General features: G+C 56.0%; 1 protein-coding gene across 4 annotated transcripts; it reads left to right on the top strand.

Moving 5' to 3' along the window:
* The first annotated feature begins 1,840 nt into the window (after positions 1-1,840).
* Positions 1,841-27,023, top strand: KCNH6 (potassium voltage-gated channel subfamily H member 6). 4 transcript variants are annotated; one of them, XM_030799842.1, is made up of 15 exons: positions 1,841-2,171; positions 2,837-3,067; positions 8,778-8,939; positions 9,024-9,229; positions 12,574-12,999; positions 14,374-14,528; positions 14,688-14,773; positions 15,780-15,979; positions 16,122-16,374; positions 19,960-20,153; positions 21,339-21,423; positions 22,012-22,174; positions 22,841-23,027; positions 23,360-23,696; positions 26,850-27,023. In XM_030799842.1, the coding sequence occupies exons 1-14, from the start codon at positions 2,096-2,098 to the stop codon at positions 23,651-23,653; spliced, it is 2,718 nt and encodes a 905-aa protein (XP_030655702.1). In that variant the 5' UTR covers positions 1,841-2,095; the 3' UTR covers positions 23,654-23,696; positions 26,850-27,023. The 4 variants fall into 4 exon arrangements, with proteins under 4 accessions (XP_030655702.1, XP_030655700.1, XP_030655701.1 ...); XM_030799840.1 differs by lacking the exon at positions 26,850-27,023 and adding an exon at positions 21,775-21,882 and having other exon boundaries at positions 14,374-14,773; positions 23,360-24,474; XM_030799841.1 differs by lacking the exon at positions 26,850-27,023 and having other exon boundaries at positions 14,374-14,773; positions 23,360-24,474.
* The last annotated feature ends 161 nt before the right edge of the window (positions 27,024-27,184 follow it).

Here is a 27,184-nt window from a genome sequence, read left to right as displayed (position 1 = left end):
GTCCCTGCTCTTACTTTTCTGTGCCATAATGTCCTTATTTGTCCCTATTACTATCAGCTCTATAAGAGCTGGATGCACATCAGGAGTGTGCCCCTGTGTAACAACTCTAGTCAGCACAGGCCATGGTGCACAAAGGGGACTTGGAAAATGATGGAATGAGTAAGTGAATGAATGAATGAATGAATGTCCCACTGCCCAAGTCCCTCCTCAGAGCTCAGCACCCCATGCACTGAGCTCATGAGAAATAGCCCCTTCTTTTCCTCCACAGCCAGCCCGTCCAACAAAGGGGCAGCCAGGACATCTCTGCCCTCTTCTCATCCCCCAGCCACAGTGGCCAAAGAGGCCCCCACTAGGCACTGTGGCTCTGCATGACAAAGGCACATCCAGCCTAGGACTCTAAGGCTCTCACCTGGACTCCAGTAAAAACCTTGCTGAGCCTCCTTGTCTATCCTCCCTCCCCCACCCACCATTGTAAAGTTTATGTCACCAGAATATTTCTTTCATGTCTAATTGCTTAAGAACTTGGTTGTTCATCAATTAAATCTAGATGTTCAAAATGGCATCTGAGGGTCTTTATTAATTACCTCTTTCCTCCAAACTCACCTCTCCCACGCCCCCTTGTTCCCCTCACCCCAGCCCCTCTGCACTGACATCACCTTTGGCCTTTGCCTAAGGTGCATGCCCCATTTGAATGCTTGCCCTCCAAGATCAGGCTCAAAATTGCTCACCAAACCCTCTGCAGCACTACAAGCCCACCCAGATGCTCAGTGAACAGTGGTCCCCTTCTCCCCTTCCTCTCCAGGAAGCCTCTTTCAATAAACCTTATCCCACCCCCATCTGCTTTTCTAGTGTGTTCATTTTCAATCAGTACTCAGTACTCAGATGCTTTTATTACTGGTCACTTGGTAATAGGTGGTTTTAAATCTGTTCTCCTTCCAAGATGTACCTGTATGCTAAGAGCTCTCAGTCCTCTGAAGAAGGCACCTTATTGCATACTTCTTTCTTTCTTTCTTTCTTTTTTTCAGATGGAGGCTCGCATCTCGCTCTGTCTACCAGGCTGGAGTGTAGTGGCGCGATCTTGGCTCACTGCAACCTCTGCCTCCCGGGTACAAGCGATTCTCCCACTTCAGCCTCCCGAGTAGCTGGGATTATAGGTTTGCGCCACCACACTCAGCTAATTTTTGTGTTTTCAGTAGAGACAGGGCTTCGCTATGTTGGCCAGGCTGGTCTCAAACTCCTGACCCTCAGGTAATCCGCCCACCTCTGCCTCCCAAAGTGCTGGGATTACAGGCGTGAGCCACCGCGCCTGACCCTTATTGCATATTTCTTGCACGTCTTCATGTGTACTCCTACCCCCTCCTCTCAGGACCAGGCCCTGGCTGGGCTTGGCAGCAGGAGCTCTGCATGGGACCTAGGTCTCTGCTGAGCTGGAGATCACTTGCTATAAGAGCAGGCCAGAGGCCTAATGGTATCATTGCCCGGGTTGGGCCCAGTGGTCAGACCCGGAAGAAAGCTTTCAGTCAAAGACCACCTGAGGCCCTAACAATCCCTTCTGTAGCCCCCCTCCTGCCTGGGAGACTCCCTGCACTGGGAGGGGAGACTGCCCTTTGGTACTGGGAGGGAATCGGAGAGGTGCTGAGGCCATTGGCCCTTGGGACAGGAACAGAAGCAGCTTCTCAGAGAACATCTGCCCTATTCCAGGGCCAGGACCCCAGCCCCGCCCCACCCCGTAGGATGCAAGGCCCCGCCCCAGCCCCGTCGGGTCCCAGAGAAACTGCCTCGCCCAGCGGCCCCCTCCCCGCCGCCGGCGCGCGGCTTCTTTCAGCACCAAGGCGTGGACAGCTCCCGGGCCGGCGCAGAGGAGAGGAGGCGAGGGGAGGGCAGGGGACCGCAGGAAAGGAAAGGAGAGGTGGGGCAGGGGTGGGGAGGGGAGGGCAGGGGAGGGCAGACGCAGGCTGGCGGGCGGGGCGCGGAGCCCGGCGGCCCTCCCCGGGGGCGGCGCCCACCGGAGCCGGTCGCTGCTGAGCCCGAGGACAGGCAGAGACGCCGGGAGCCGGGGGCGCCTGTGGCTCCGGGCAGGGGCTGCGGCCGAAAGATGCCGGTCCGCAGGGGCCACGTCGCTCCCCAAAACACTTACCTGGACACCATCATCCGCAAGTTCGAGGGCCAAAGTGAGTGTGTGTATGTTGGGGCGGGGGGACGATCTGGAGTCCTGGTTCCGTGAAAGGGGGGGCCGGACCCCTTTACTAACTTCTAACCGGGCAAGGTGGTGAGTGCCAGGTGCTGAATGCAAAATCCTTCCTTTGATGTCCCCAACACCTTCTCCTCCAGGGAGACCCGCTTGCCTTAAATGCTGTCCTCTTTTCTGGAACACAAGGAGCAGCGTGCAGCCCTTCCCTCCCTACCCGCCCCCCCGCCGGCTGTTTCCTTGGTGCCCCAAGTCCGAACCTCCCCTTCCAGCCACTGCCCGCCCCCTCACCCGCGTCCTCCAGAGGCTTCCCTGAGTCCTTCCTTTCCTTCCTTTTCATATCCTGGCTCTGGTCTTCCCAGGAGCTTTCCCAGGCCTGACCCCCATCTGGTCACATCCCTGCCTCCCTTCGCCACACTTTTCCTGTTTCCAGGAGGCCTTGGGCCTTCCTTCCACCTCAAGACCCTCACTGCCCTAGTCTCCCCACAATCCCCAGGCCCGACTCCCTCCCCCATTCCGGTCACTGCCCTGCTCCTCTGCCTAAATTCCCCTTACTGCCACCAAGAGTCCTTATGATCTTTCCCTCCCAGCCGCCGAATCCTGGCTCCCATGGACTTTTTGCCTCCCAACTCCCACCCCCCACCCCAGGTCGGAAGTTCCTGATCGCCAATGCTCAGATGGAGAACTGCGCCATCATTTACTGCAACGACGGCTTCTGCGAACTCTTCGGCTACTCCCGAGTGGAGGTGATGCAGCAACCCTGCACCTGCGACTTCCTCACAGGCCCCAACACACCGAGCAGCGCCGTGTCCCGCCTAGCGCAGGCCCTGCTGGGGGCTGAGGAGTGCAAGGTGGACATCCTCTACTACCGCAAGGATGGTGAGGCACACTCAGGCCAGAGGCTTTGCAGGGCAGGCTTGGCCCTCTGACTTGTCCAGCCAGGGTGGCCTTGGGGAAGGCACTGACCCAGGGTCCAAAGGGCCTGAACAAATCCTGTTTCTTCTAGGGGCCTTGGTTCCTCCACGGGCATTGGATATGATGCCTTCTGAGGTCCTTTGCGGGAGCTAGGGATCAGGCTGGGCCACCCACTGGTCCTGGCCTGGGGCAGGGCCTCCTGCTCTTCTATCCCTCCCCCGTGTCTCTGGTCTCCTGGCTCTCCACTCTGTCACTGTCAGCCCCAGCTGTCAGGCAGCTGGGATGGAAATTAACCTTCCCTCCTCTCCATCTGCTCCAAGGATTAGAGGAGGAGTCACCTCCTCAAGACCTCTGTGGCCAGGCAAGGCATGGGGGCTTTTGGCTGGGAAAGTGGGGTGGGCCTGCCTCATCCAGTCTCAGCTCTTTGGGGAGACAGGGTCTGGAGTTTTCCCTCACCAGGAAGCTCATTCAGATGGAGTTTGAGTTGTTACTGCCAGCGGGAGCATACTGCAAGCAAAACAGAAGCATAAGTCAGAGGGTAAAGACAGAGCTCAGCAGCCCTTGGAAATCCTCCTCCACCCCCCAGGACCGCAGGGTCCTCACTGGACCTGGCAGGATGGGTGGGAATGAGGAAAAGATCCTGAATGTCCTGGGAAATCTCTTGAATCAATGGCCCCCAACCTGGTTCTGCATCAGAATTACCCAGAGCATGTTTTCCAAAACATGCTTTCTCTACAGAGAGGCCGACTCAGAAGGTGTGAGATGAGGCCAAGCGGGTGTATTTGGAAATATCTCCCTGATGGTTCTGATGTCCTGCCTACTTTAGGAACCACTGGCTTAGGTAAATCCCTTCATTTCATAGATGTGGAAGGGATTTGCCCAAGATCCCACTGCTAGAGTCCAACCTGGGACTGGAACCCAAGTCTCTGGATTCCTCCCTCAGAGATTTCTTTTGAGTAATCCCAAGAGGAGAGAAAGGACCCAAGCTGCCTTTGTGTTTAGAGGCAGGATTTCCGGGGAAGGAGGTGCTCAGGGGAGAGAAGTCCCCAGGGAAGGCAGGCATGAGGCCACCTGAGTGCAGATAAATGATGGATGTCTCTGGATCGGGGCCGAGGAGTGCTGAGAGCCTGGGTTTCAGGGGCCTGGAGTGTGTGGAACATGAGCATGTGTGTGCTTGCATGTGTGTGCCTCTGTGTGTGTGTGTGCTTGCAAGTTCATGCCCGTGTGTGTGTTTGCAGGCTTCTCAGAGTTACAGCTTCTCGGGTAGGTCCTGGTTGTTCCTGCTGCTGCCGCTTGAGTGAGTGGCAGCGGGAAGTGCAGCAGGCAGCGGCAGCCAGGAGGGGACTGGGAAGAATCTGGCTTAGTGTGGCAGTACTCACAGGGTTTATGAAGTCAGAATATTTTTTAAAGCTGTGACCTCACCTCCTCACATCATTGCAGAGAGGAGGTGGCAATCAGGGGAGTGCGAAGGGTCCTGGGGAACAGGATGGGACAGCAGGAAATGGGGGGGTACAGCAGGTCCTTTCTTTTCCTCTCCTTGACACTAGAGCTATACCTGATCCCAGATTCCTAGGGATGTCAGGCGATGGCTCTTGGGGTCCCCTCAGCACCCTGAAGGTGTCTGGGCAGAGGGCAGAAGTCAAAGCCTGGCCTTGGCCCCCTGAGATCAGGATCAGATCAGAATCCTGTGGGAGTCCTCAGGTCTCAGAAGGGAACCTAGGAACCTTGTCTTGGGGGCTGACTCTCGGTGAAAATGGGAAATTGCCCACATACCTGGTGCCCCGTAAGTCCCAGTCTACTCCCATCCCACCCTCGGCCCTTCCCTATCTTATTGCCCAAGGCTTTGATTACCTGGACCTTCCTGAAATTGTCCTGAAACCCAGAAAGGGGAGCTTCCTGGCCTGCTTTACACTAAGGGAAGAATGTTGTGCTCAGATAACTGATGTTCACCTTAAGGTCTACTCTGACCTCATATAATTCTTTGTTTGTTTGTTTGTTTGTTTGTTTTTTGAGACAGGGTCTTGCTCTGTCACCCAGGCTGGCAAGAACATAGCTCACTGCAGCCTCCCATCTCAGCCTCCTGAGTAGCTGAGACCAGAGGCATGCACCCTCACACCCGACTAATGTTTTAATTTTTTGTAGGGATGGGGGTCTCACTACGTTGCCCAGGCTGGCACATGATACTTTTTTGACCATATTCATGTACACTTACAGTCCTGCTGAGGGGCATCTTAATGGTGATTTCTTTCCTCCTCGGGTCAGTACCTCCCTTCTCCCCAACCCCCAACTCCAGGGAGGTGGGAAGGGGTCCTGAGCAGATCTCTAGCTGATTTATGTATAATCCTCTTTTCCTCTAAAGGGGTAATCCACTGAAAATTCTCGAAGTCAAAGTGGAGGGTTTGTGTTCACATAGCTCCACGTTGTGCAGCTACAGACAGTTGGGCTCAAAGAGGCCAGGGCACTTGGCAAAAATACCCCAGGAGACAGCTCAGAGACCCCTGGGAAACTGGCTCTTCCTCTATTTGCCTTTGCTAGGAGTGGTGAGAACCTAACAGATAAGGAGGAATGGGGATGTGGCAGGACTAGAACTGGTGAGAGTTTGGCAGGAAGACAGGAGAGCACTCAGATCCCCCCACTGTCACCCATGCCTGCCCCGCACTGGCACCTGCCCGGGAGCCCACCCCAGCCTGACTTTCCCGGGTCCTCTTCTCTGAGGATCCCGAACCAGAGAGTCCCCTAATCCCCAAGCCAGATCAGAGCAGTCTTGGGACTTCTCCAATCCTCAGCTCTTGATAAGGAAGATGGGACAAGGGGCTGCTGTCTGCCCCCACCCTCCTCCCATGTTTACCATATGCACAGCCATGAATGCCAGGAGGACCAAGCCAGGAGGCAGCATGCAGCGGCCACCCTCTCAGTGGCAGCTTTTTGTAGCCCCAGCCTCTCCCTGGGGGCTCACCACAGTGCTGGATGGGGTGTGCATCGGGAGACAGAGGTGAAGACAACAAGGAGGCTGTGAGTGCTGGGAAACTGAAGGAAGGAGCACATTCAAGAGGGAGAGAAGAGGAGAGAGAAGTGGGCTCTCCCAGGGGGGAGAAGTGGGGTGCCTTTGCTAAGAAAAGTAAGAACATAGCATGTAAGAAGGAATGGGAATTCCCAGGGGGCAGACAAACCTGCTGCCCTTGGTCAGAGAGGTGGGTGCTGGGAGGAGCTCCTGCAAGGAAGAAGCGGGCAGAGACTGTGGCTCCTCCTCCAGGGCCCCAGCAAGGGCACGGGAACACTGCCACTCCTGGGCATAACCTGAGATGGTACACTTACCCACTTTTGGTCACCTAGATGTGGGCTTTTGTTGTGTGGGGGCTCTGAGCCACGGGTAAGCAAGGACAACCTGGAGCGGGGGGAGAGAGAATGCTCTGGACTCTTCCAAATCCTCCTAGCCTCCTGTCTGCCTACCCAACAGGCCGCAGGCGTGGGGGCGGGGCATGGGGTACCACGCACTGACACCCCACCCCAGCCCCAGCCCTCACTGCTATAACTGGCTGGTCTTTGGTCCATTCCCAGCCGCAGTTTTCCAATTGCATCAATTTTCCACTAACATCAATTGCTGGGTGCAGCCACTCCAAGACTGTGCGTTGACAGCCCCCAGCAGCTTAGAGAGCCTGGAGGCCCTCTGCCCCTCTGCCCAGCTCTGCCCTCTCCCTGCCCCCTGCCAGGACAGATCTCTGCAGTGCCAGAGAGATTGACAATATGATCTGGCCTTAGGAGCAGTGTCCGAGGCCACTGGCCAAGGAGGCTCCCTGTCTAGGTCCCAGCATCCAAGTATCACCATGCCCCAGGCTGACTAGAGTGATGGGCTTGGGCCTGGGAGGCTGGGCCTATAGCACTATGTGCCCAGGAGTGGGTGAAGCAGGCAGGTGCCTCTCCCCAGTGTGGGTGTCTCCCCTGGGCCCGGGCAGCAGATGGTAGATGGCTGCCTGGTGCCTGGGAGTCCAGAAATCCAATACGGGAGATTCCTACTCCCCGGGGAGGAAAGCTAGAGGGAGGATAGGGGTGGCTCAGCTGCACCCCAGCTCTGATGGCTGTGAGGAGGGGCTGAGGATGAAACAAGGAGTCTGGTAGAGAGTCATTCCAGTGAGTTCCACAGCAGCGATACTCCCGCCAGCGGCCGGCCTGTGTCCCCCACACATGGGCTTCCATCCACTCAGTCAACAAACAACACCTGGAACAGGTGAAACAGCGCCTAACCTGCCCTCAGGGAGTGCAGCTGTGCCTTCTCATCTGCATGGTCACCTGAGGCCCCTGCCCCCTGAGGATCCTGCCCTTTGGGCCTGACACCTGCCAACAGTTTGAGTTGAGGGACATAGGACTCCCATGGAGAGGGTGCTCGTGGGGTGCCCAGCCTGGAGCTCTTCGGTATGGGGTATTTTGTTTATTTATTTATTTATTTTTGAGACAGAGTCTTGCTCTGTTGCCCAGGCTGGAGGGCAGTGGCATGATCTTGGTTCACTGCAACCTCAGCCTCCTGGGTTCAAGCGATTCTCCTGCCTCAGCCTCCTGAGTAGCTGGGACTACAGGTGCACACCACCACGCCCAGCTAATTTTTGTATTTTTAGTACAGACGGGGTTTCACCATGTTGGCCAGGCTGGTCTTGAATTCCTGGCCTCAAGTGATTCGCCTGCCTCAGCCTCCCAAAGTGCTGGGATTACAGGCTCATATGAGCCACCACGCCCGGCCAGGCATGGGGCATTTTAGCTGGTATTGTTCCATCCACCAAAGGGGGCTGCAGGGAGACCCTGGAGGGGCAGAGTCTATGGCCTGAGATGCACAGAGCAGCCAGCCGCTGGATGTGGGCTGCCTAAGATGATGGGGAAGGTGGCCGGAGGGGCCTGCCCTGCCCCCACACAGCCATCCTCCTCCCTCTCTGGTGCCCAGGCCACTACTCTGCCTGCTCCCTGGGCCCACCCCTGCCTTGGGACCCCACACTCCTCCTAGGCCCAGAGCAGCAGCCTGGTTCTGGCCCCAGCACTCTCCTCCCTTTTCCAAGCTATTGTGTCCTGCAAACCCAGGGATCCTCTGTTCGTGCTCCCTCCCAGCCCTTGAAAGTCAGTTTCTGAAAACCCCAGGCTCTCTTCTGCAGAATGGGGGTCCATGCCTGCTCCCCAAGGACCTCCTGAGGCCAAATGTTCCAACTGGCCCCACGCCCAGCACTTACTGTACTTTCAACAACAAATTCCTCCCCGCATCACAAGAGCAGGGCATCTTTGCAGGATGGGAATATGGGAAGAGAGCCCAGGGCCAACCCAGCTCCATGGGGTAGAATGCCCAGCCTCACCTCCCCACTTAATCCACCCCCATCTGCTCAGCTTTAATTACAGCAGAAGCAGACCTCGAGGTTAAGCTCTGAGCTGATGGCCACGCGTGGACTTGGGCCTAATCTGATGCTACCTTATCTCCTAATGAGCAGCTTAACCGCTCTCCCCACCTCTGCCCTGTGGGTGGAGCACCAGCCGCGCAGCCTCACCCACCCTCTGCCCAGTATCGCTGGTCACTGTCCAGGCCTCTTCACCCCAGTGGCTGCCCTTCACTTGACCTTCACTCAGCCCCTTCCCTAGCCAGGTCACTGCAGGAGGGGACCCCTTCAGGGCCCAACCCCCATCCCCCCAATGGTGTTTGCAGCCTCCAGCTTCCGCTGCCTGGTAGATGTGGTGCCCGTGAAGAATGAGGACGGGGCTGTCATCATGTTCATCCTCAACTTCGAGGATCTGGCCCAGCTCCTGGCCAAGCGCAGCAGCCGCAGCTTGTCCCAGCGCCTGTTGTCCCAGAGCTTCCTGGGCTCCGGTGAGGCAGAGTGAGGGTGGTGGTGGGAGGGACGCATGAGGGTCCCCTGGCCCTGGCTGCTCTGACTTCTGGCCCTGGTTTCAGAGAGCTCTCACGGCAGGCCAGGCGGACCAGGGCCAGGCACAGGCAGGGGCAAGTACAGGACCATCAGCCAGATCCCGCAGTTCACGCTCAACTTCGTGGAGTTCAACTTGGAGAAGCACCGCTCCAGCTCCACCACGGAGATTGAGATCATCGCGCCCCATAAGGTGGTGGAGCGGACACAGAACGTCACTGAGAAGGTCACCCAGGTGCGGGCCTGCAGAGCAGGGTGTGCGGAGCTGCGCCAGGCCTCCAGGGTCCCCTCCCAGGCTCTGGGCCCAGGCCCTTCTGGGGCCTTGGCCGGTAAAGAGATCCTGCCTGTCCAGCCTCTAATATCTGGTTCCAGCCCCAGGCCTCCTGTCCTGTTTGAGACCTAAAGACCTAAAGGCCTGCCCTGAGGTCACAGCCCTTGTGCCCAGCTCCTAGAGCCAGAGGAGGCTGGGGTCAGCAGGGCCTGTGAATGATGCTGCCTCCTAGGCCTGGAGAAGCCAGGGCAGGGGGTGGACATGCAGGCCACCATGGGGGCCTGACCAAGGCTCAGCCCGTCACAGGGTAGGAGAGGCAGAGAGGAGACATGCCAGGGCCAAACTGAGAGGAGAGCTGGTGTGTGGCACAGCCCTGTGCCAGCCCCTTGCCTTTGAGACAAAAGCCACCCTCCCTACTTCCTTCCAATGTGAACACAGGATCCTCCTGCATGCCAGGCAGGGCAGGGAGAGGCTGGCACCTCCAGCTATCTTTAATCAGCTTCCTGGGGGCCAGGCCCTGAAGGACCCCGGCAGCTCCTCCTTGGCCACCCCAAGGCAGGCTTCCCTGGCTCCTCTGCTCCAGCTCACCCAGCTGTCCCTTCTCATGAGGCTGGAAGGCCTGACCATTCCAGAGGGAAATGCGAGGAGCCCTGCCCGAGGCTCCAGTGACCACAGTCCTGGCACTGACTCCCTGTGTGACCTTGGCCAGGGGAAATACCAGCCATCTTTCTAGGCCTCAGGGCTTTCATCTGCAGGAGAGAGAGGGACTAAATGGTCTCTGGGGACCCATTTCACATTGAGTAGTTCTGGCCCCAGGAGGCAAAGCTATAAGTCATAGCCAGGGGCCCAGGCCAGGGTTAAGCAATGCAGAGTATGGAGGGGCCTGCTCCCAGCTTTGCTGGGGCTGTCCCTGTGTTGGGGCTGGAGGCAGCTCTTTTTCCCCCGGCCTGTTTTCACCTAAAGCACAGTTGCTGCTGGAACCAGGTGTGGGGAAGACCACTCAGCACCTCACTGAGCTCAAAGATCCTGAGGAGGGTAGGACACCAGGCTGCAGGACTGTGCCCTCTGAGGTCAGGCAGAGTGGCCCAAAGGCCTGACCCTGGGAAGCCCCCCAGCTGCTTACTCCAGGGCTTCTTAGGTTGATGCCACTCTTGGTGGCTACCATGGTGGGGGCTGTTAGACTAGAGAGTGGTCGGTGAAGACAGCCAGGCCTGGCTAGGCCCATAGTCCCGGCGCCTGCCCAACCTGCCTGCCCCTGTTTGTTCCTCAGCTTGGCCCCTCTTGGCATCACTCCCCCACTCCATGTGGGTCCTAGGTCCAGGGAGGTGCCTGACAGATCTCAGGGGAAAGGGCAGGCGAGGACACAGATCAGGGAAGTCACATCGGCCTCAACCAGAACTTAAAGAGCCTCAATGGCTGTGGCCTCACACCAGAGCCTGGGCATCCTGAGGGCCTTGCAGCTCTGGGGGACACTGGGCAGGGTGGGCTTTGCCACGAAGGGCCCTCAAGCTGGCTTTGGAGGCAGTGGGAGATTTTGGGGGTCCTCCTGTCTGGGGGCCCTGAGGAGCTGAGGAACTCTCCTCTCAGCCTACTTTAAACCACCCCCCACCATTCCTTCTGTCTCGCTCCCACTCCGCACCCAGGCAGGCCTAAGGAAGGGCCTTGTTTCACCCTAGCAGGGTCCTAGCGGCCCTCAGGAGGAGGAGGAGCAGCTCTGATGCCCAGGGTGTGACGGCAGCTGCTCCTAATCAGAGCCCCAGTTTGCAGTGCTCATTCAGGGACCTGCAGTTGAGAGCCCATGTGGACCAAGAGCTGGGCACACAGTGGGGAGAGGGCTGGTGAGGGAGCCAAACTCAGTGAGCCCATGGCTCAGTGGAGCACCACCATGCAGCTAGGTGGATACAGGGGCAGGGAGAAAATAAAAAAAGAGCCCAAGTCTATGTGGAGTCCGAGGGGGCTTCCTGGGGAAGTACGAGGTGAGGCCTCAAGGCTAAGCAGGTCACTGCAGGGTGGGGACATGGTAGCCCCACTCAAGGGTTTGGATGTCAGATAGGGACCCTCTGGTTGAAACCAAATGGATCTGCCTTATTGTGATCCCATCTGCTAACTGATTTTGTTTGCAAGGTCAAACTTTACATTGCACATTTTCCTAAACCAGAGCTATCCACCAGATCTCATCTGGTGGGAGAGGAGGTCCATGGAACACCCCTCCAGCTCCATCCTTGTCTGGAGCAGTGTCTGATGAGGATGAGGGAGAAAGAGGGTGGACAGGGAATTACTGTGTAGAGCAGCGCGTGCCATCTCCGTGAGAATAGATGGATCTCACTAACTACATGAGAACAGATGCATCTTATTTCCTCACTACCCATGGCTTTTGTTGTCCTTTGTGATTCCATTTTGCAGATGAGGGAACTGAGGCCCACAGAGGTTACAAAACTTGCCCAAGGCTCACCTATAGCACATGTCAGACCTGGGATTCAACCGGGGAGGCCTGGCTTCAGTACCCATGCCCTTCCTAATGCCCTGGCTGTCTCTCGTGTTGGGCAGCTGAGCAGAGCCGGGGCATGTTGTGCTGGGACCTAGAGCTCTTGGGTTGATCACAGTCTTGGAGGCAGGGGCGGGAGGGGAGAAAGGAGAAGGGAGAAGGGAAGTCTCTGCAGAAGGTGATGATTCCAAATCCTTGGAGATGTGGAGAGGAGTCAGTTTTCCTTGGTGCCCAGGACCTGTTGAGGGTCCAGGTTGGCTACACCCCTACCCCATGGACTCTTTCCATAGGAGGCTCTCAGTTGGCCCCAGAGAGGGCACTCACTGGTCCTGGCTCCCCAGGGCCCTCAGAAACGAAGACATTCTTCTAGCGGTGACCTGTTCCCATCAGGAACCCTGACCACAGGGGGCCTCCTAAACCCACCAGAGAGGATCAGCCCACCAGCTACCCCTTCAGTGGGCTCTTGTGTGGAATGGGTCTACAGATGACCATGGGCCTGGCCCTCCCCTGCCTGGCTCCACCCACTCCAGGATGTTTCCAAGGGAGCTTGTGAGCATCAAACCTGGGGTCGCTATGGGGCAGAGCCATACCCCTCCTCTTGCATCCCAACTCCTTTCTCTGCACTTCCTCCCGAGGCATCTGTCCCCTTAGGAACTTGCCTTCTCAGACACCCCCCACCCCATCTCTCCCTCATCCCCTCTGCCCACCAGAGCCGTGGTCACCCACCCTCTCCCACTACACCTTCCCCAGGCCTCAGCCCTCTAGGCCGGTCTCACCAGCGGTGGCTGCCCCCTGCCTGACCTCCCTCGGCCCCCACCCCCAGGTCCTGTCCCTGGGCGCAGATGTGCTGCCCGAGTACAAGCTGCAGGCGCCGCGCATCCACCGCTGGACCATCCTGCACTACAGCCCCTTCAAGGCCGTGTGGGACTGGCTCATCCTGCTGCTGGTCATCTACACAGCCGTCTTTACGCCCTACTCAGCCGCCTTCCTGCTCAGCGACCAGGACGAATCACGGCGTGGGGCCTGCGGCTATACCTGCAGTCCCCTCACTGTGGTGGATCTCATCGTGGACATCATGTTCGTCGTGGACATCGTCATCAACTTCCGCACCACCTATGTCAACACCAATGATGAGGTGGTCAGCCACCCCCGCCGCATCGCCGTCCACTACTTCAAGGGCTGGTTCCTCATTGACATGGTGGCCGCCATCCCTTTTGATCTCCTGATCTTCCGCACCGGCTCCGATGAGGTGAGCAGACCCCCTCCAGGCCAGCAGCCATGGCTCTCCTCTGCACGCTGGCCTTAAGCCCTCCCTGCTGCACAGCACTGGGTGCAAAGAGTACCTGACACTGGGCACCTTTGCTGAAGCACATGGAAGTGGAGAGGAGGCCCCGAACATCTGTCACCTCCCAGCCCTGGAGAAGGACCTGCCGAGGCTGCACCCCCAGGCCTCTGCCCCTCTGCCCCCTCTCTGAGCAGGCCCTGGTAAGAGGAGCAGGCTGCCCCTTCCAAGATGGGCACTCGTGGTCCTGGCCCCTCATGCTGACTTCCAAACTGCACTCACCCTGGAGGAAGAAAGGGATCCCCAGGCCACTCCCCCAGTGCACCCTGGCTCCCACCTCACTCCCTAGCCCTCCACTATGCCCACCCGGCTGCCCACAGGTGACGTGAAGGCATCTACATGCCTTTCTCATAGCTTCCAGTCCCAAGGTCTCCTCTTGCCGCCTCTCCTCAGGATCAGCTTTTCACTGAAATCAACTCTGCCTTCTGTGTTCCAGTGCCCCCTTATCACCCCAGCCTGTCCAGCATGGGGTGTCTAGCAGGGCTCCTCTGCTCCAAACCCCCCTAAGACCACCCCTGAGCAAACCCACCCTCCTACCCTGCTGCCCCCACCTGGACACTGAGTGGCCTTCGTACTCACTTGTGTCCCATCACCAAACTTGCCAGCCTCCCGCCCCTCCACACAGCTGCCACAGCGACTTTCAGATCGCCTACCTGACCCTGTGTTCCACCCTCTGGGATGTACAGGGTCCCCAGAATTTTCAGTGGCTTCCCAAGGCTTACAGACTAGAAGCCAAGCTCGTGATGGACCCTGAAGCCCACAGGGAACAGCCCCTGCCCACCCTGCCCTTCCCAGGCACAGCTCTCGCTGTTCCTCCATCTCGCACATGTGCACCGGGCTGCAGTGCCACACTCGGTTTCCCACATCGGCCATGCACTTCACACCTCAGTGCCGCTGCTCATGCTGCCCTCTGGGCCAGGAGTGCCCTTTCTGTCTCCCTCCTGTCTGTCTGGAGCCTTAGCCTCCTCTCTCCAGGCTCAGCTCATGCGTCACCTCATCCATGAAGCCTCCCCTGACCTGCCCCTGCAGACTTGACCTCCCCTTCCTCTGTGCTCCCACTGGACTTCTGTCCTAGCAACCAGAACAGTATTTTGAGCTTTAGACTGAGATCCTCAATGTCCCATACCATGCCACACTGCCAAGTGCGTGGCCCGGAGGAAGTTCTCCATAAATGTTTGTTGAATGACTATGTGGTTGTATGCATGAGTGAACAAAAGCAGGCCTGAGTGCACCCTTCCAAGGGCTGACCCCAGCCCTGTGACCATTTCCCTACCCCTCCAGACCACAACCCTGATTGGGCTATTGAAGACAGCGCGGCTGCTGCGGCTGGTGCGCGTAGCACGGAAGCTGGACCGCTACTCTGAGTACGGGGCGGCTGTGCTCTTCTTGCTCATGTGCACCTTCGCGCTCATAGCGCACTGGCTGGCCTGCATCTGGTACGCCATCGGCAATGTGGAGCGGCCCTACCTGGAACACAAGATCGGCTGGCTGGACAGCCTGGGTGTGCAGCTTGGCAAGTGCTACAACGGCAGCGACCCAGCCTCGGGCCCCTCAGTGCAGGACAAGTATGTCACAGCCCTCTACTTCACCTTCAGCAGCCTCACCAGCGTGGGCTTCGGCAATGTCTCGCCCAACACCAACTCCGAGAAGGTCTTCTCCATCTGCATCATGCTCATCGGCTGTGAGTGAGACCTCATGCCATGGCCTAACTTCATGCTCTGGTCTTACCCGTGAAATTTTGTGTAGTTTTGTACTGAGATAGAACAAAGCAAGAACCCAGATAGTGCTAAACTGCCAGAGGGCACACAGCTAGGAAATGACCGAGTGACCCGATCCCAGCCCAGGGGTTCGGCTCCAAGGCTGCGCTGCTCTCAATCCCTGCTCCCAGCTGCCTGCCTCCCAAGACACCTGGTTTAGGAACACAAGAGGCAGCATGGAATTTTACACATAGATTGAGTTGTCATGTTCAGAGTATTTAGAGATGTGAAAGCCCAGAAAAACAAAAACAAAGGAAGAAAATGGGTGAAAACAAGAAATTGAAAGTTTGCTCTTTTTTGTTGTTGTGGTTTTTTTTTTGAGACAGTCTCATTCTGTCTCCCAGCCTGGAGCTCAGTGGCACGGTCTTGGCTCACTGCAACCTCTGCCTCCTGGGATCAAGCGATTCACATGCCTCAGCCTCCCGAGTAGCTGGGATTACAGGCGGGCACCACCACGCCTGGCTAATTTTTCTATTTTTTTGGTAGAGACGGGGTTTCACCTTGTGGTCCGGTTTGGTCTTGAACTCTTGACCTCAGGTGATCTGCCCACCTCAGCCTCCCAAAGTTCTGGGATTACAGGCCTGAGCCACCACACCCAGCGGAGAGTTTTCTCTTTATTGTATTTTTACAACTTAAAGGAGAAAACAGGTCTGAACTTTAAAAATCCATTGCCTTCCTTCTTTCTTCTCGGGAGTTTGACCGCTGGGCCCAGTAAGATGCTAAGAGGCACAGGGCAGAGAGAGGAGGGCAGAAAGCCCAGGGGCCTTTGTCCCCCCATGTGCCCTGGCACTGCCCTGGTCACTCCTGACCTCTCCCTGGACAGAGGGGTCCCTCACCAGGGGGCTGCTGGAAGGAGGAAGACCTGGGTAAGCCCTGGGTGGCGTGGCCCAGTGGGGCCACGGAGGAGCTCACTCTCCGCCCCGCCCGCAGCCCTGATGTACGCCAGCATCTTCGGGAATGTGTCTGCGATCATCCAGCGCCTGTACTCGGGCACCGCACGCTACCACACGCAAATGCTGCGTGTCAAGGAGTTCATCCGCTTCCACCAGATCCCCAACCCGCTGCGCCAGCGCCTGGAGGAGTACTTCCAGCACGCCTGGTCCTACACCAATGGCATTGACATGAACGCGGTGAGCCCCGCCGCTCAGGCTAATGCCCCGGGGGGAGCCAAGATCCTGCGGGGACCGGGCGTCCCCGGAGCCCTCCCCACCCTCTCCCCCAGCCCCACCCCGGCCGCGCCCCGCTGGACTTGGCCGCCCGCCCGTCTTGCAGGTGCTGAAGGGCTTCCCCGAGTGCCTGCAGGCTGACATCTGCCTGCACTTGCACCGCGCGCTGCTGCAGCACTGCCCAGCTTTCAGCGGCGCCAGCAAGGGCTGCCTGCGCGCGCTAGCCGTCAAGTTCAAGACCACGCACGCGCCGCCTGGGGACACGCTGGTGCACCTCGGCGACGTGCTCTCCACGCTCTACTTCATCTCCCGAGGCTCCATCGAGATCCTGCGCGACGACGTGGTCGTGGCCATCCTAGGTGGGTCAGGCGGAGTGGACCAGGCCTGTGTTGGGGATTGGATGGAAGGGGGCGGGACTGGAGATGCCCTGCCCGGGGCCACCCTCCTCCTGATGAGGATTTTACTTTTACTGGCCAGCCACGTGCACAGCATGTGCCCGGGAGAGCTTTATACCCAGCTCCCTGAATCCTTAAAACAACTCTCTGCCGGAGGTCCCATTTTCCTGAGAGGGAAGTCGAGGCTGAGGGAGATCATGCTAGTCTGTGGCCAGGCAGGAATTCCAGGGCTGCCAGTGTGACTCAGAAGCCCAGGCAGGTCTTCCTACCTTCTTGCACTCTTGGGGAGTTCAGGGAGAAAAGCCAAGGGTCTCTCTGGGTGGAGGTGGATGCCCTGGCTGGGGACCCCAGTCTCACTCAGTGCAGACACAAGGATAGCCAGACACTTTAGAGGAAGGATATGAGCACTGGGCAGGGGGGACAGACAGGTCACAAGCAGCCTCTGCCACATATCTGCTGTGTGACCTTGGGCAAGTCACTTTGCCTCTCTGAGCATCACAGGGTCCTCTCGATTCTCATCTTCCTTGCCTGCCCCATGACTTCATCTCCACCCCAACTTCAGCCTCACCCTCCTTTGGTCCCCGTGACCTGGCTATCCTCCAGCCCCTCTGGACAGGTTCACCTCGGGCAGCCCTCCCCCTCTGCTTCCTCTGGCCTGCTGGTGATCTGCTCTCCTCTCCCCTCCTCACCTGACATCCTCCCCTGGGCCTGCTCCTCCCTCCCATGGCCTCAGCCTTCACCTGTGCCACAAGGATCCCCAGAGCTCTGTCCTCACACCACTGTTTCCTTAGACCAGAATGTTCCATTTCTTCCTGGGCTTGGCCATCCTAGTATTCTATGAGCAGATCAAACTCAATGTATCCCAACCTGAAATCATCACCTTTCCTCAAAACCAGCTGCTTCAGCATCCCCATCACTGTGAAGCATCTGCCTATTGCCCATGCCACAGTCAGCCAAGGGGGCATCCTACTTCGTTCCTGCCCACTGTCTACCAGCCAGACTTGTCCATACCTCTCCATCTCATGCCTGTCTCCCTGTCCCTGCCTGGATCCATCCCTCTTTGGGTCCTGTCTGGAAAGGTGTTGGGAACTCCTTTCCCATGGCCCTGCATCTGGTTTACTCCCATGCCTGTCTTCCACCTTCTGCCAGTGACCTGAAATAGACATCTGTACATCTGCCTCTTCTGCTCAAGATCCCTCCACGGTTCCCCATGGCCCATGCATGGCATCCCCAGTTATCCCAATCCGACCACCCTGTCCTACCACCCTCCCCCTGGTACTTCATGCTCCAGCCAAACTACTTAAGAGTTCTCTAAATCTATGCCCTTGCATGTGCTGCCACTCTGCCTGGAGCGCCCTACCCTGTGCCAGTCCGGCAGATCCCAGTTGTCCTCCAAGGCTGGGCTTAGGCATAGGTTTCTGTATGAGACCTTCCCTCACTCCCAGCCTACCTTAGACGTGCCATCCATGGCTGGGCCCAGTGGCTCACGCCTGTAATCCTAGCACTTTGGGAGGCCGAGGTGGGTGGATCACAAGGTCAGGAGTTCAAGACCAGCCTGGCCAAGATGGTGAAACCCTGTCTCTACTAGAAATACAAAACATTAGCCTGGCGTGGTGGTGGGTGCCTGTAATCCCGGCTACTTGGGAAGCTGAGGCAGAGAATTGCTTGAACCCAGGAGGCGGAGATTGCAGTGAGCTAAGATCACACTACTGCACTCCAGCCTGGGCGACAGAGCGAGACTCTGTCTTAAAAAAAAAAAAAAGTGCCATCACATGGGGGGGATGATAATTATTATTAATAATTAAGAAGTTAATCCAATTTAAGTTTCAGTTAGAGACATGAAACCTCTCATTTTGTCCTGAGTAGAAAGAGACATTAGATCAGAATCTTTCATCTACTGGAAAACCATCACATTATAATGTTGCCCAGATTTCAAGCTTCAGGGTTTCATGTGTGACCCTGGCAAGCCCCTTCCCTCTCCAGGCCTCAGCCCCCTCCTTTGTGAATGCCCTTTGATCCTGTTCTCTTGTGGGGACATATCCCAGCCTCCACCCATCCCTCTGTGCTAAACTGTTACTGCCGCTTGCACTAACAAGTGGACTTTCTGGGGGAGTGGGAATCAAAGCAGTCATGCTCCGTGGCACCCCGGCCCTGGGCTCTCCACCCCTAAGCCCTGACAGTGCAGTGCTGATCACATGCTGTTTCTTGTCCTGCCTTTCTCGTGGGGGCCGGTCCTTGTTTCTCTCGACACAGCCCCCATTTCACTTCCTCTGTAAGCCTCCTCCTCTCTGCCCCAGCCACCCCTGGCAGGAGGAGCCCCTCCCTCCTCCATGGCCCCATAACTCTTGGTTCTTCCTGTTTCTAGGGCTCTACAGATCATGCTGTAAACTTGTTGGTTGCTTATATACCTATCTTGCAGGGATTTGAGGGGGTCCTTGTGGGTGGCACAACATCTTATATTTCTATCCTTTGGCCAGCACAGCACCTGGCACCAGGAGGGCCCAGTACCCTTGCCACATACCTGAGCATCACCCATGTCTACCCTGGTATATCCTCCCCCCTTGCCTTGCATAGACCTAGTCAGGTGCCTCTTGCTTTTTTTTTTTTTTTTTTTTTTTGAGATGGAGTCTCGCTCTGTCACCCAGGCTGGAGTACAGTGGTGCGATCTCAGCTCCCTGAAAACTCCGCCTCCCAGGTTCAAGTGATTCTTCTGCCTCAGCCTCCCGAGTAGCTGGGACTACAGGCCACCATGCTCCGCTAATTTTTGTTTTTGTTGTTGTTGTTTTTAGTAGAGATGGGGTTTCACCATGTTGGCCTGACTGGTCTTGAACTACTGACATCAAATAATCCACCAGCCTCAGCCTCCCACAGTGCTGGGGTTACAGGCGTGAGCCGCTGCGCCCTGCCGCCTGTTGCTTTTTGAGTCACTTTCTCAAGCATCACCTCATCTGCTTCCCTGAACAGTCCAGTGGGGTTGGCAAGGCAGATCAGGTTTTACCCATTTTAGAGATGAAGACTCTGGGGTCCAGACAGGGGGAGTAACTTCCCCAGGCTTCCTTCACCAGGGCCATGCTGGTTACCTGGCCCCACAATCAGGAGTGGGAAGACAAAGAGAAGTCTCTGGCCCTGCCCTGGCAGAGTTAGGTGCTCTGGCCCTGGGTTCCCTGTACCCTGCTCCACAGCACCGGCAGGCCAAGCAGCAGGGAGACGTTGAGACAGATGTTGAGCCTTTAGGGCCCCTTCCTGCCCACTGTGCCAAAAAGCGTGGGCTACAGGAGGGAGATTCTGAGGGAGGGTGGTTCTGAAGGGCCTGGAGACAGTGAGACGATCTCTGTGCCGCTCAAAGGACACAGGAAGAGAACAGCCCCACCCCCACCCCCACCCTGCCACCCATAGCCAGCACATCCAGCCATGTCCCCAGAGCTCGATCCTGGGCAGCAGGCCCCAGCCTAGAAGGATATCCGAGGTTCGGGAGGCCATGGTCAAAGGACCCTCATAAGGGAGCATGGAGCCAGATCCTGAAGAGACTCCCACCCCTCTGGCTGGCAGGGAAGAATGACATCTTTGGGGAACCCGTCAGCCTCCATGCCCAGCCAGGCAAGTCCAGTGCAGATGTGCGGGCTCTGACCTACTGCGACCTGCACAAGATCCAGCGGGCAGACCTGCTGGAGGTGCTGGACATGTACCCAGCCTTTGCGGACAGCTTCTGGAGTAAGCTGGAGGTCACCTTCAACCTTCGGGATGTGAGTCAGGGCCAGGTGGGCCAGGGTGGGTGGAAATGCCCAGGCAGCCTGCTGAGGGCTGGGCCTGCCTGGCTTGAGGGCACCCATCTGACCAACACCCTTCCTTTCAACCCAATCCTGCAACCTTTTCCATAACTTCTTTTGTGCCTACCATGGCTGGCGTCATGCTAAGTATGAGGATAGCTACTATTTATTAAGCACCGACTATGTGCTAAGGGTGGGGCTTCTTTTACATGATCTGCTTGCAAATGGTATTATTATCCCCATTTTCCAGATGAGGAAACTGAGGATTAGAGACAATAAGTAAATTGGCCAAAGCCATTCAGCTAGTGAACGGCAGAGCCAAAATGTGAATTTAATTTGTCTGACTCCGAAGCCCAGGCATTCCTACCACATCATACCAAGCTGAAAAGGGGGGTGCCTCCTGTCCAGAGGGCTCACAGTGCCAGACACAGGGGCTGCCAAGAGGTGACAAAGCTGTCTCTCTTCTCATGCTCATCCCTCAGTAGAGGAGATTTTGACAACTCAAGAAAAATAAAGAGCCACAAAGTAAAATAGCCAAAGTCGCGAAGGTATAAAGGAGAAGCCATGTGGAGCTCAAGCTTGCCAAGGAGTGGGACAGCCAGGACCGACCTGGGAATGCCCAGAGTATCACGACCTGGGAATGCCCAGAGGGGTATCATGGAGGAGGGGACTAATGGGAAGAAGGGAGTGTGCACCTCGCCGGGAAACACAGAGCCCGAGCTATTTCTTCCCTGGCGCCCCACCCCTCCACCTTGGGGGAGGGCTCTGCTGGCGTGGGCCCTGTGCCCAGCTTCCTGAGCATAGAGCTGGGTGGGCTTTCTGGCTGTGGACAGCCCTCCCCACACCATCCCCTCTCCCCCTCCTCAGTTTCTCCCCTCCCTCCCCCGATCTGCATAGGGCACTGACAGGTTAGGACTCTGCCTTGGGGCCCCAGCCATCAGGTGGCCAGAATGCCCAGCGGCTGGACACCAGGACAGGAGGGGTGTGGTCTCTGCGGCCTGGGCCATCTGCAGGAAGTCGCCCAGGGCATCGCTGCTGTGCCCAGCTGCTTGTCACTCTTTCACCTAGTTGTGACAGCACCATGGGGTCAGGGCAGGGAAGAACAAAGAGGCCCCATCCCAGCTTTAGTTCCTGTTATTTCACCCTCTTGCTTCCCATAAGGCAGCCGGGGGTCTCCACTCATCCCCCCGACAGGCTCCTGGCAGCCAAGACCACCGAGGTTTCTTTCTCAGTGACAACCAGTCAGGTGAGCAAAGCCAGCCCCCGCCCCCACCAGCCCGCAGCCCCTGCCCAGCCTCCTACCCCTCCCATGTCCTCTCCATCCTGCCTCCCCAGCGCCACCCCCCTCCATGAGTGGAGAGGGGCTCCCTCTCTAGACCCAGAGCTGGAGCCTTGGCCCTCCTTCCTCCCCAGTCTCCCAGCCCTGATGGCCTGTGTCCTCAGAGGCAGGGTGAGGGCTCTGTGGTTCAAATGCAACCCCCAGGGGTGTATGGAGACTAGCCAGCCCCCTGAGGTTCCACACCAAGGCATCAGGGGGGCCACTGGGCTGCAGCTCCCTGAGCAGTGAAACCAGCGCTAAAAGTCCTCACCCTGCCAGGGTCTCCCCATGAGCTGGGGCCCCAGTTCCCCTCCAAGGGCTACAGCCTCCTGGGTCCTGGGAGCCAGAACTCCATGGGGGCAGGACCTTGTGCTTCAGGGCACCCAGGTAAGGAGAGCCACTCCTCACAGCCTGTGTCCCCAGGGCAGGTAGGGGGTTGGGGACGGGCTCTACTGAGAAGGGTCAGGCCTCTGGAACCAGCTAGGCCCAGCTGAGACTTCCCTTTCCCTCCTGCAGATACAGCCCCTCCCCTGAGCATCTCAGATGCATCTGGCCTTTGGCCTGAGCTACTGCAGCAAATGCCCCCAAGGCGCAGCCCCCAAAGCCCTCAGGGAGACCCAGATTGCTGGCCTCTGAAGCTGGGCTCCAGGCTAGAGCAGCTCCAGGCCCAGATGAACAGGTGAGTGCGCTGTGGTCAGGGCTGGGGGCTGGGCATGGGTAGCCCCTCCTAGTGGCTCAGAGATATCACAGGGTGCCACGTGGGTTTTAGAATGGGGCAGGCCATTTAGCTGCAGGTCTCCCCATACCTGTCACTAAGCACAATTCCCCCGATGACTTCCCCTAGCAAACTCTGGAACATGCCAAGGGAGCTTCTCAGGGGAGGGGCACAACCACGTGCAGAAACAAATTCCATAGGTCCTGGGAAAGGGAGTGTGTCCTGTGGATGGCAGGGCTGTGGTGGCAGAGTGAGGGCTTAGAGGCAGAACAGTCCAGGTTCAAATTCTGGCTCTGTTCCCTACCAGCAAGAGTGTGGGCAAGTTACTAAACAGCTCTGAACCTAGTTTGCCCTTTTGTGAAATGGGGATAATTAGAACATCCACGTCAAAGCATCTCGGGGACTGAATCTTGTATGCTTGGTGCCTGCTCACTGGTGTTGTTAAGAGTCAGGGGTGTACCAGGGGGATTCTGGGCAGGGGCTGTGGATCCCAGTAAGGAAATAGCTTCAGGTAGGCCCCAGGCCGCCATTCCATCTAGCAGGAACAACACACAGGCTACAAGATTGACAGCTGCCCTCAGGAACTGCTCTTGCCAGCCCTGACCCTGACTGTGGGGTTCTGTCTGGCAGGCTGGAGTCCCGCGTGTCCTCAGACCTCAGCCGCATCTTGCAGCTCCTCCAGCAGCCCATGTCCCAGAGCCACGCCAGCTACATTCTGGAAGCCCCTGCCTCCAATGACCTGGCCTTGTTTCCTATAGCCTCGGAGACGACGAGTCCAGGGCCCAGGCTGCCCCAGGGCTTTCTGCCTCCTGCACAGGTAAGAGGTGAGGGGATTCCCAGGGGCTTACCTGTGAGCAGCTGCATGCCTTCCCTACCCTGACTTGGTCACAGTGTGGCATCAGGCCCAGAGCCTCTGTGGCCCCAGAGCAGCCAGGGCTTCTGCTTACCTCCTTTATGATCAGAGTCATAATAGGGTTAGCCTGGGCAAGGTGCTGGCAAAGCCCAGAATGTGACTACAGAGCCAGCAGCTGGAGCCAGGGCAGCAGGACCCTGAGGTGTGGGAAGGGCAGGTACAATTTTTGCCTGAAGTCAGGGTGGATTAACCTGCAGCCTGGCCTGGGGTGCATCCCTCTTTCTTGCTCCTCCTAGACCCCAAGCTATGGAGACTTGGACGACTGTAGTCCAAAGCACAGGAACTCCTCCCCCAGGATGCCTCACCTGGCTGTGGCAACGGACAAAATTCTGGCACCATCCTCAGAACAAAAACAGCTTGAGGGACTCTGGCCACCCCTGGCCTCACCTCTACATCCCCCGGAAGTACAAGGACTCATCTGTGGTCCCCGCTTCTCCTCCCTCCCTGAACACCTTGGCTCTGTTCCCAAGCAGCTGGACTTCCAGAGACATGGCTCAGATCCTGGATTTGCAGGGAGTTGGGGCCACTGAACTCCAAGATAAAGACACCATGAGGGGACTGAAGGTGGGCAAGGTGAGAGTTAAGGATCTTGGGGAGGTGGCCAGGCACGGTGGCTCGCCTGTAATCCCAGCACTTTGGGAGGCCAAGGCGGGCAGATCAGACCATCCTGGCTAACACGGTGAAACCCCATCTCTACTAAAAAAAAAAAAAAAAAATTAGCTGGGCCTGGTGGTGGGCGCCTGTAATCCCAGCTACTGGGGAGGCTGAGGCAGGAGAATGGTGTGAACCCAGGAGGTAGAGGTTGCAGGGAGCCGAGACCGCGCCACTGCACTCCAGCCTGGGTGACAGAGCGAGACTCCATCTCAAAAAAAAAAGAAAAAAAGATCTTGGGGAGGCAGACATCCTCCCAGATGGGCCTCTCCTAAAGTAGCTACAAACTGCTGATCCAGGTAACCCAGGATAGCGTGGGTGAAGAAGCTCACGACTTTTCCCAGCCTCCTCCAGGGCTCCATTTAAACAGCAAGCCTGGTGGAGAGTGGGAGAGTCTCAGGTGTAGAGGCAGCTTACAGGATGGAGGGAGCAGTGAAGAAAGAGGTTTCTGATCTACATGAGTACCTTGCTCTGAGCCTCCCAGCTCAGAACCCTCCAGCACCTCATGGCCCAGCACCAAGGCCCGGGGTTGGTCAGAACTCTTACCATGAGCCTCCGACCTGGCTGGAGATGGAGGTGTGTTCTGTGGCAGACATGTCAGGACAGACCTCCAGCCCTCTGCTCCTGATGGTTCTGTGACATTGAGTCTCTTGAGGGCAGTGGAGTGTCACGCAGCTAATAAAGTACACATTTCATGTTGAACTGGGTGTGTAACTTATCTGAAGATCATTACACCTTTGACTGTGCTGTGGCTTTCTCCAAACCTTCTTGTAAGGAGCTGGAGACTTACCCTCCACCATATCCAGTGTGTTGGGGACCTGAAGGTGGTTCTGCTGGGCCCAGAAGCTCCTGGAGCCTGGGGCTGTTAGGCCGAGGTGAAGGGAAGCAGAGGCGCTGGCTTGGTGGCCCTAGAGGATCATGACAACAGCCAACACTTCGGTAGCACTCGCCCTGTACCAGGCACTGTGCTGACAGCTCTGCAGATACTTGTTCATCTGATACTCAAAACAACCCCAAGGGGTTGGTATTATTATCCCCATTTTAGAGATGTAGGATCAGTAGCAGAGAGACTAAGACACCCAAACATGAGGGGGAATTCTGAGGTGCAGGTACTGTTCTGTTTCCTGATCTAAGTGCTGGTTACAGCAGTGTGTTCAGGTTGCAAAAGAGTGTGCTTCTATGTGTAAATTATACCTCAGTTAAAAAGAAAATAAAAATAAAAAAAGAGGCCAGGGTAGTGGCTCATGCCTGTAATCCCAGGGCTTTGGGAGGAGGATGAGGCAGGAGGACTGCTTGAGGCCAGGAGTCCAGGGTTACAGTAAGCCGTGATTGCATCACTGAACTCACACCCTGGGCAATGGAATAAGACTAAGACCCTGTCTCAAAATGAAAATTTTAAAAATCATCCCTGTGCCCAACACAATAGGAAAAGGAGGACATAATTTCAACCCAGATGGTCTGGCTTTGAGAGCATGTGCAATTAACCACTGCTGAAAAGGGCTGTTGTCCAAGAACTACCTGGTTATTGGTTTTCAGTCCTTTGCTCCAGTGTTCTGTAAAAGAATTTCGAATATGTATATCCCCCTCATACATTTTTAAGTTGACATCTGAAATATTATAAAATACTTCAATGATACATGTAAATAGATGCAAAGGATATAATCTCAAGTGTCTTGTAAATATTGACACTTTATAAAACAATTCCATCCTTCATTTGTATTGACCCATTTCTATCCAAATAGCAGTGATTTGAGAGCCACCACCATCCATTTTAAAAACACAAGAAACCCTTCTTTAACATCGTTTTTTCTTTTCTCATAATTCCCACTTATTCCTCCCATAGTTTTATCCTACATGTAACTTATTGGTATGCTTCAAAGCCTACTACTGATAACCCTATCATATATTTGCAACACAAATATGTATACAGGCTGGGTGCAGTGGCTCACTCATGCCTGTAATCCCAACACTTTGGGAGGCTGAGGCTGGAAGATTGCTTGAGGCCAGGAATTCAAGACCAGACTGGGCAGCATAGCTCAACCTGGTCTCTACAAAACAATTTTTTTTAATTAGTCAAGCATTGTTATGCGCACCGGTAGTCCCAGGTACTACAGGGCTTGCTGGGAGGCTTGGGTGGGAGAGTCACTTGAACCTAAGAGGTCAAGACTGCAGTAAGCCATGTTCATGCAGCTGTACTCCAGCCTGGGCAACAGAGCAAGACTCAGTCTCTTTAAAAAAAAAAAAAAAAAAGTGGCTGGGCGCAGTGGCTCATGCTTATAATCACAGCACTTTGGCAGGCTGAGGCAGGCAGATCACGAGGTCAGGAGATCGAGACCATCCTGGCTAACAGGGTGAAACCCCATCTCTACTAAAAATACAAAAAAAATAGCCAGGCGTGGTGGTGGGCGCCTGTAGTCCCAGCTACTCGGGAGGCTGAGGCAGGAGAACTGCATGAACCCGGGAGGCGGAGCTTGTAGTGAGCCGAGATCGCGCCACTGCACTCCAGCGTGGGCGACAGAGCAAGACTCCGTTTCAAAAAAAAAAAAAAAAAAAAAGGAGGTCGGTCATGGGGTGGCTCATGCCTATAATCCCAGCATTTTGGGAAGCTGAGGTGGGAGAACCGGTTGAACCCAGCCTGGGCAACATAGCAAGATCTTGTCTCTACAAAAAATAAAAGGAGGCAGGAGGATTGCTTGAGCCCAGGAGGTCAAGGCTGCAATAAGCAGTGTTTGCCCCACTGCACTACCACCTGGGTAACAGAGCCAAGACCCTGCCTCAAAACAAATGTGTATAAATTAATTGACATTTTAAAATTAATTTTTGTAACCTTAATAAGGCTTTAAGGGTTACATCTATTAGTAGTACAGTTCAAAACAACATATATATTCAATTTTCTAATAAAAACTAAAATTTTATTGGAAATATGTCATAAAAGAGAAAATTTCCTCCCCCTGTTAGTTCCTGTATCTGTGGATAAGTATCATTATTTTTTATTAGAATAAGACAAGGTACCGCAAATTTTGTACTTCTTTTTCTTTCCTTTTTTAAATTTTTTTTAAACTTTCCTCTTTACAGGGGATTTCCTTTAGCTGGGCGTGGTGGCGGGTGCCTGTAATCCCAGCTACTCAGGAGCCTGAAGCAGGAGAATCACTTGAACCCTGAAGGCAGAGGTTGCAGTGAGCCGAGATAGTGCCATTGCACTACAGCCTGGGCGAGAGTGAGACTCCGTCTCAAAAATAAAATAAAATTTTTAAAAAAAGGGGATTTCTTGGCCAGATGCGGTGGCTCATGCCTGTAATCCCAACACTTTGGGAGGCCGAGGCTGGCAGATCATTTGAGGTCAGGAGTTCCACACCAGAATGGCCAACATGGTGAAACCCCGTCTCTACTAAAAATACAAAAATTAGCTG

This window comes from Nomascus leucogenys, chromosome 19 (assembly GCF_006542625.1).
Source record: "Nomascus leucogenys isolate Asia chromosome 19, Asia_NLE_v1, whole genome shotgun sequence".
In the NCBI taxonomy this organism is placed as follows: Eukaryota; Metazoa; Chordata; class Mammalia; order Primates; family Hylobatidae; genus Nomascus; species Nomascus leucogenys.
Note: the sequence above shows the minus strand (reverse complement) of the source record. Positions and strands in the feature narration are given on the sequence as shown.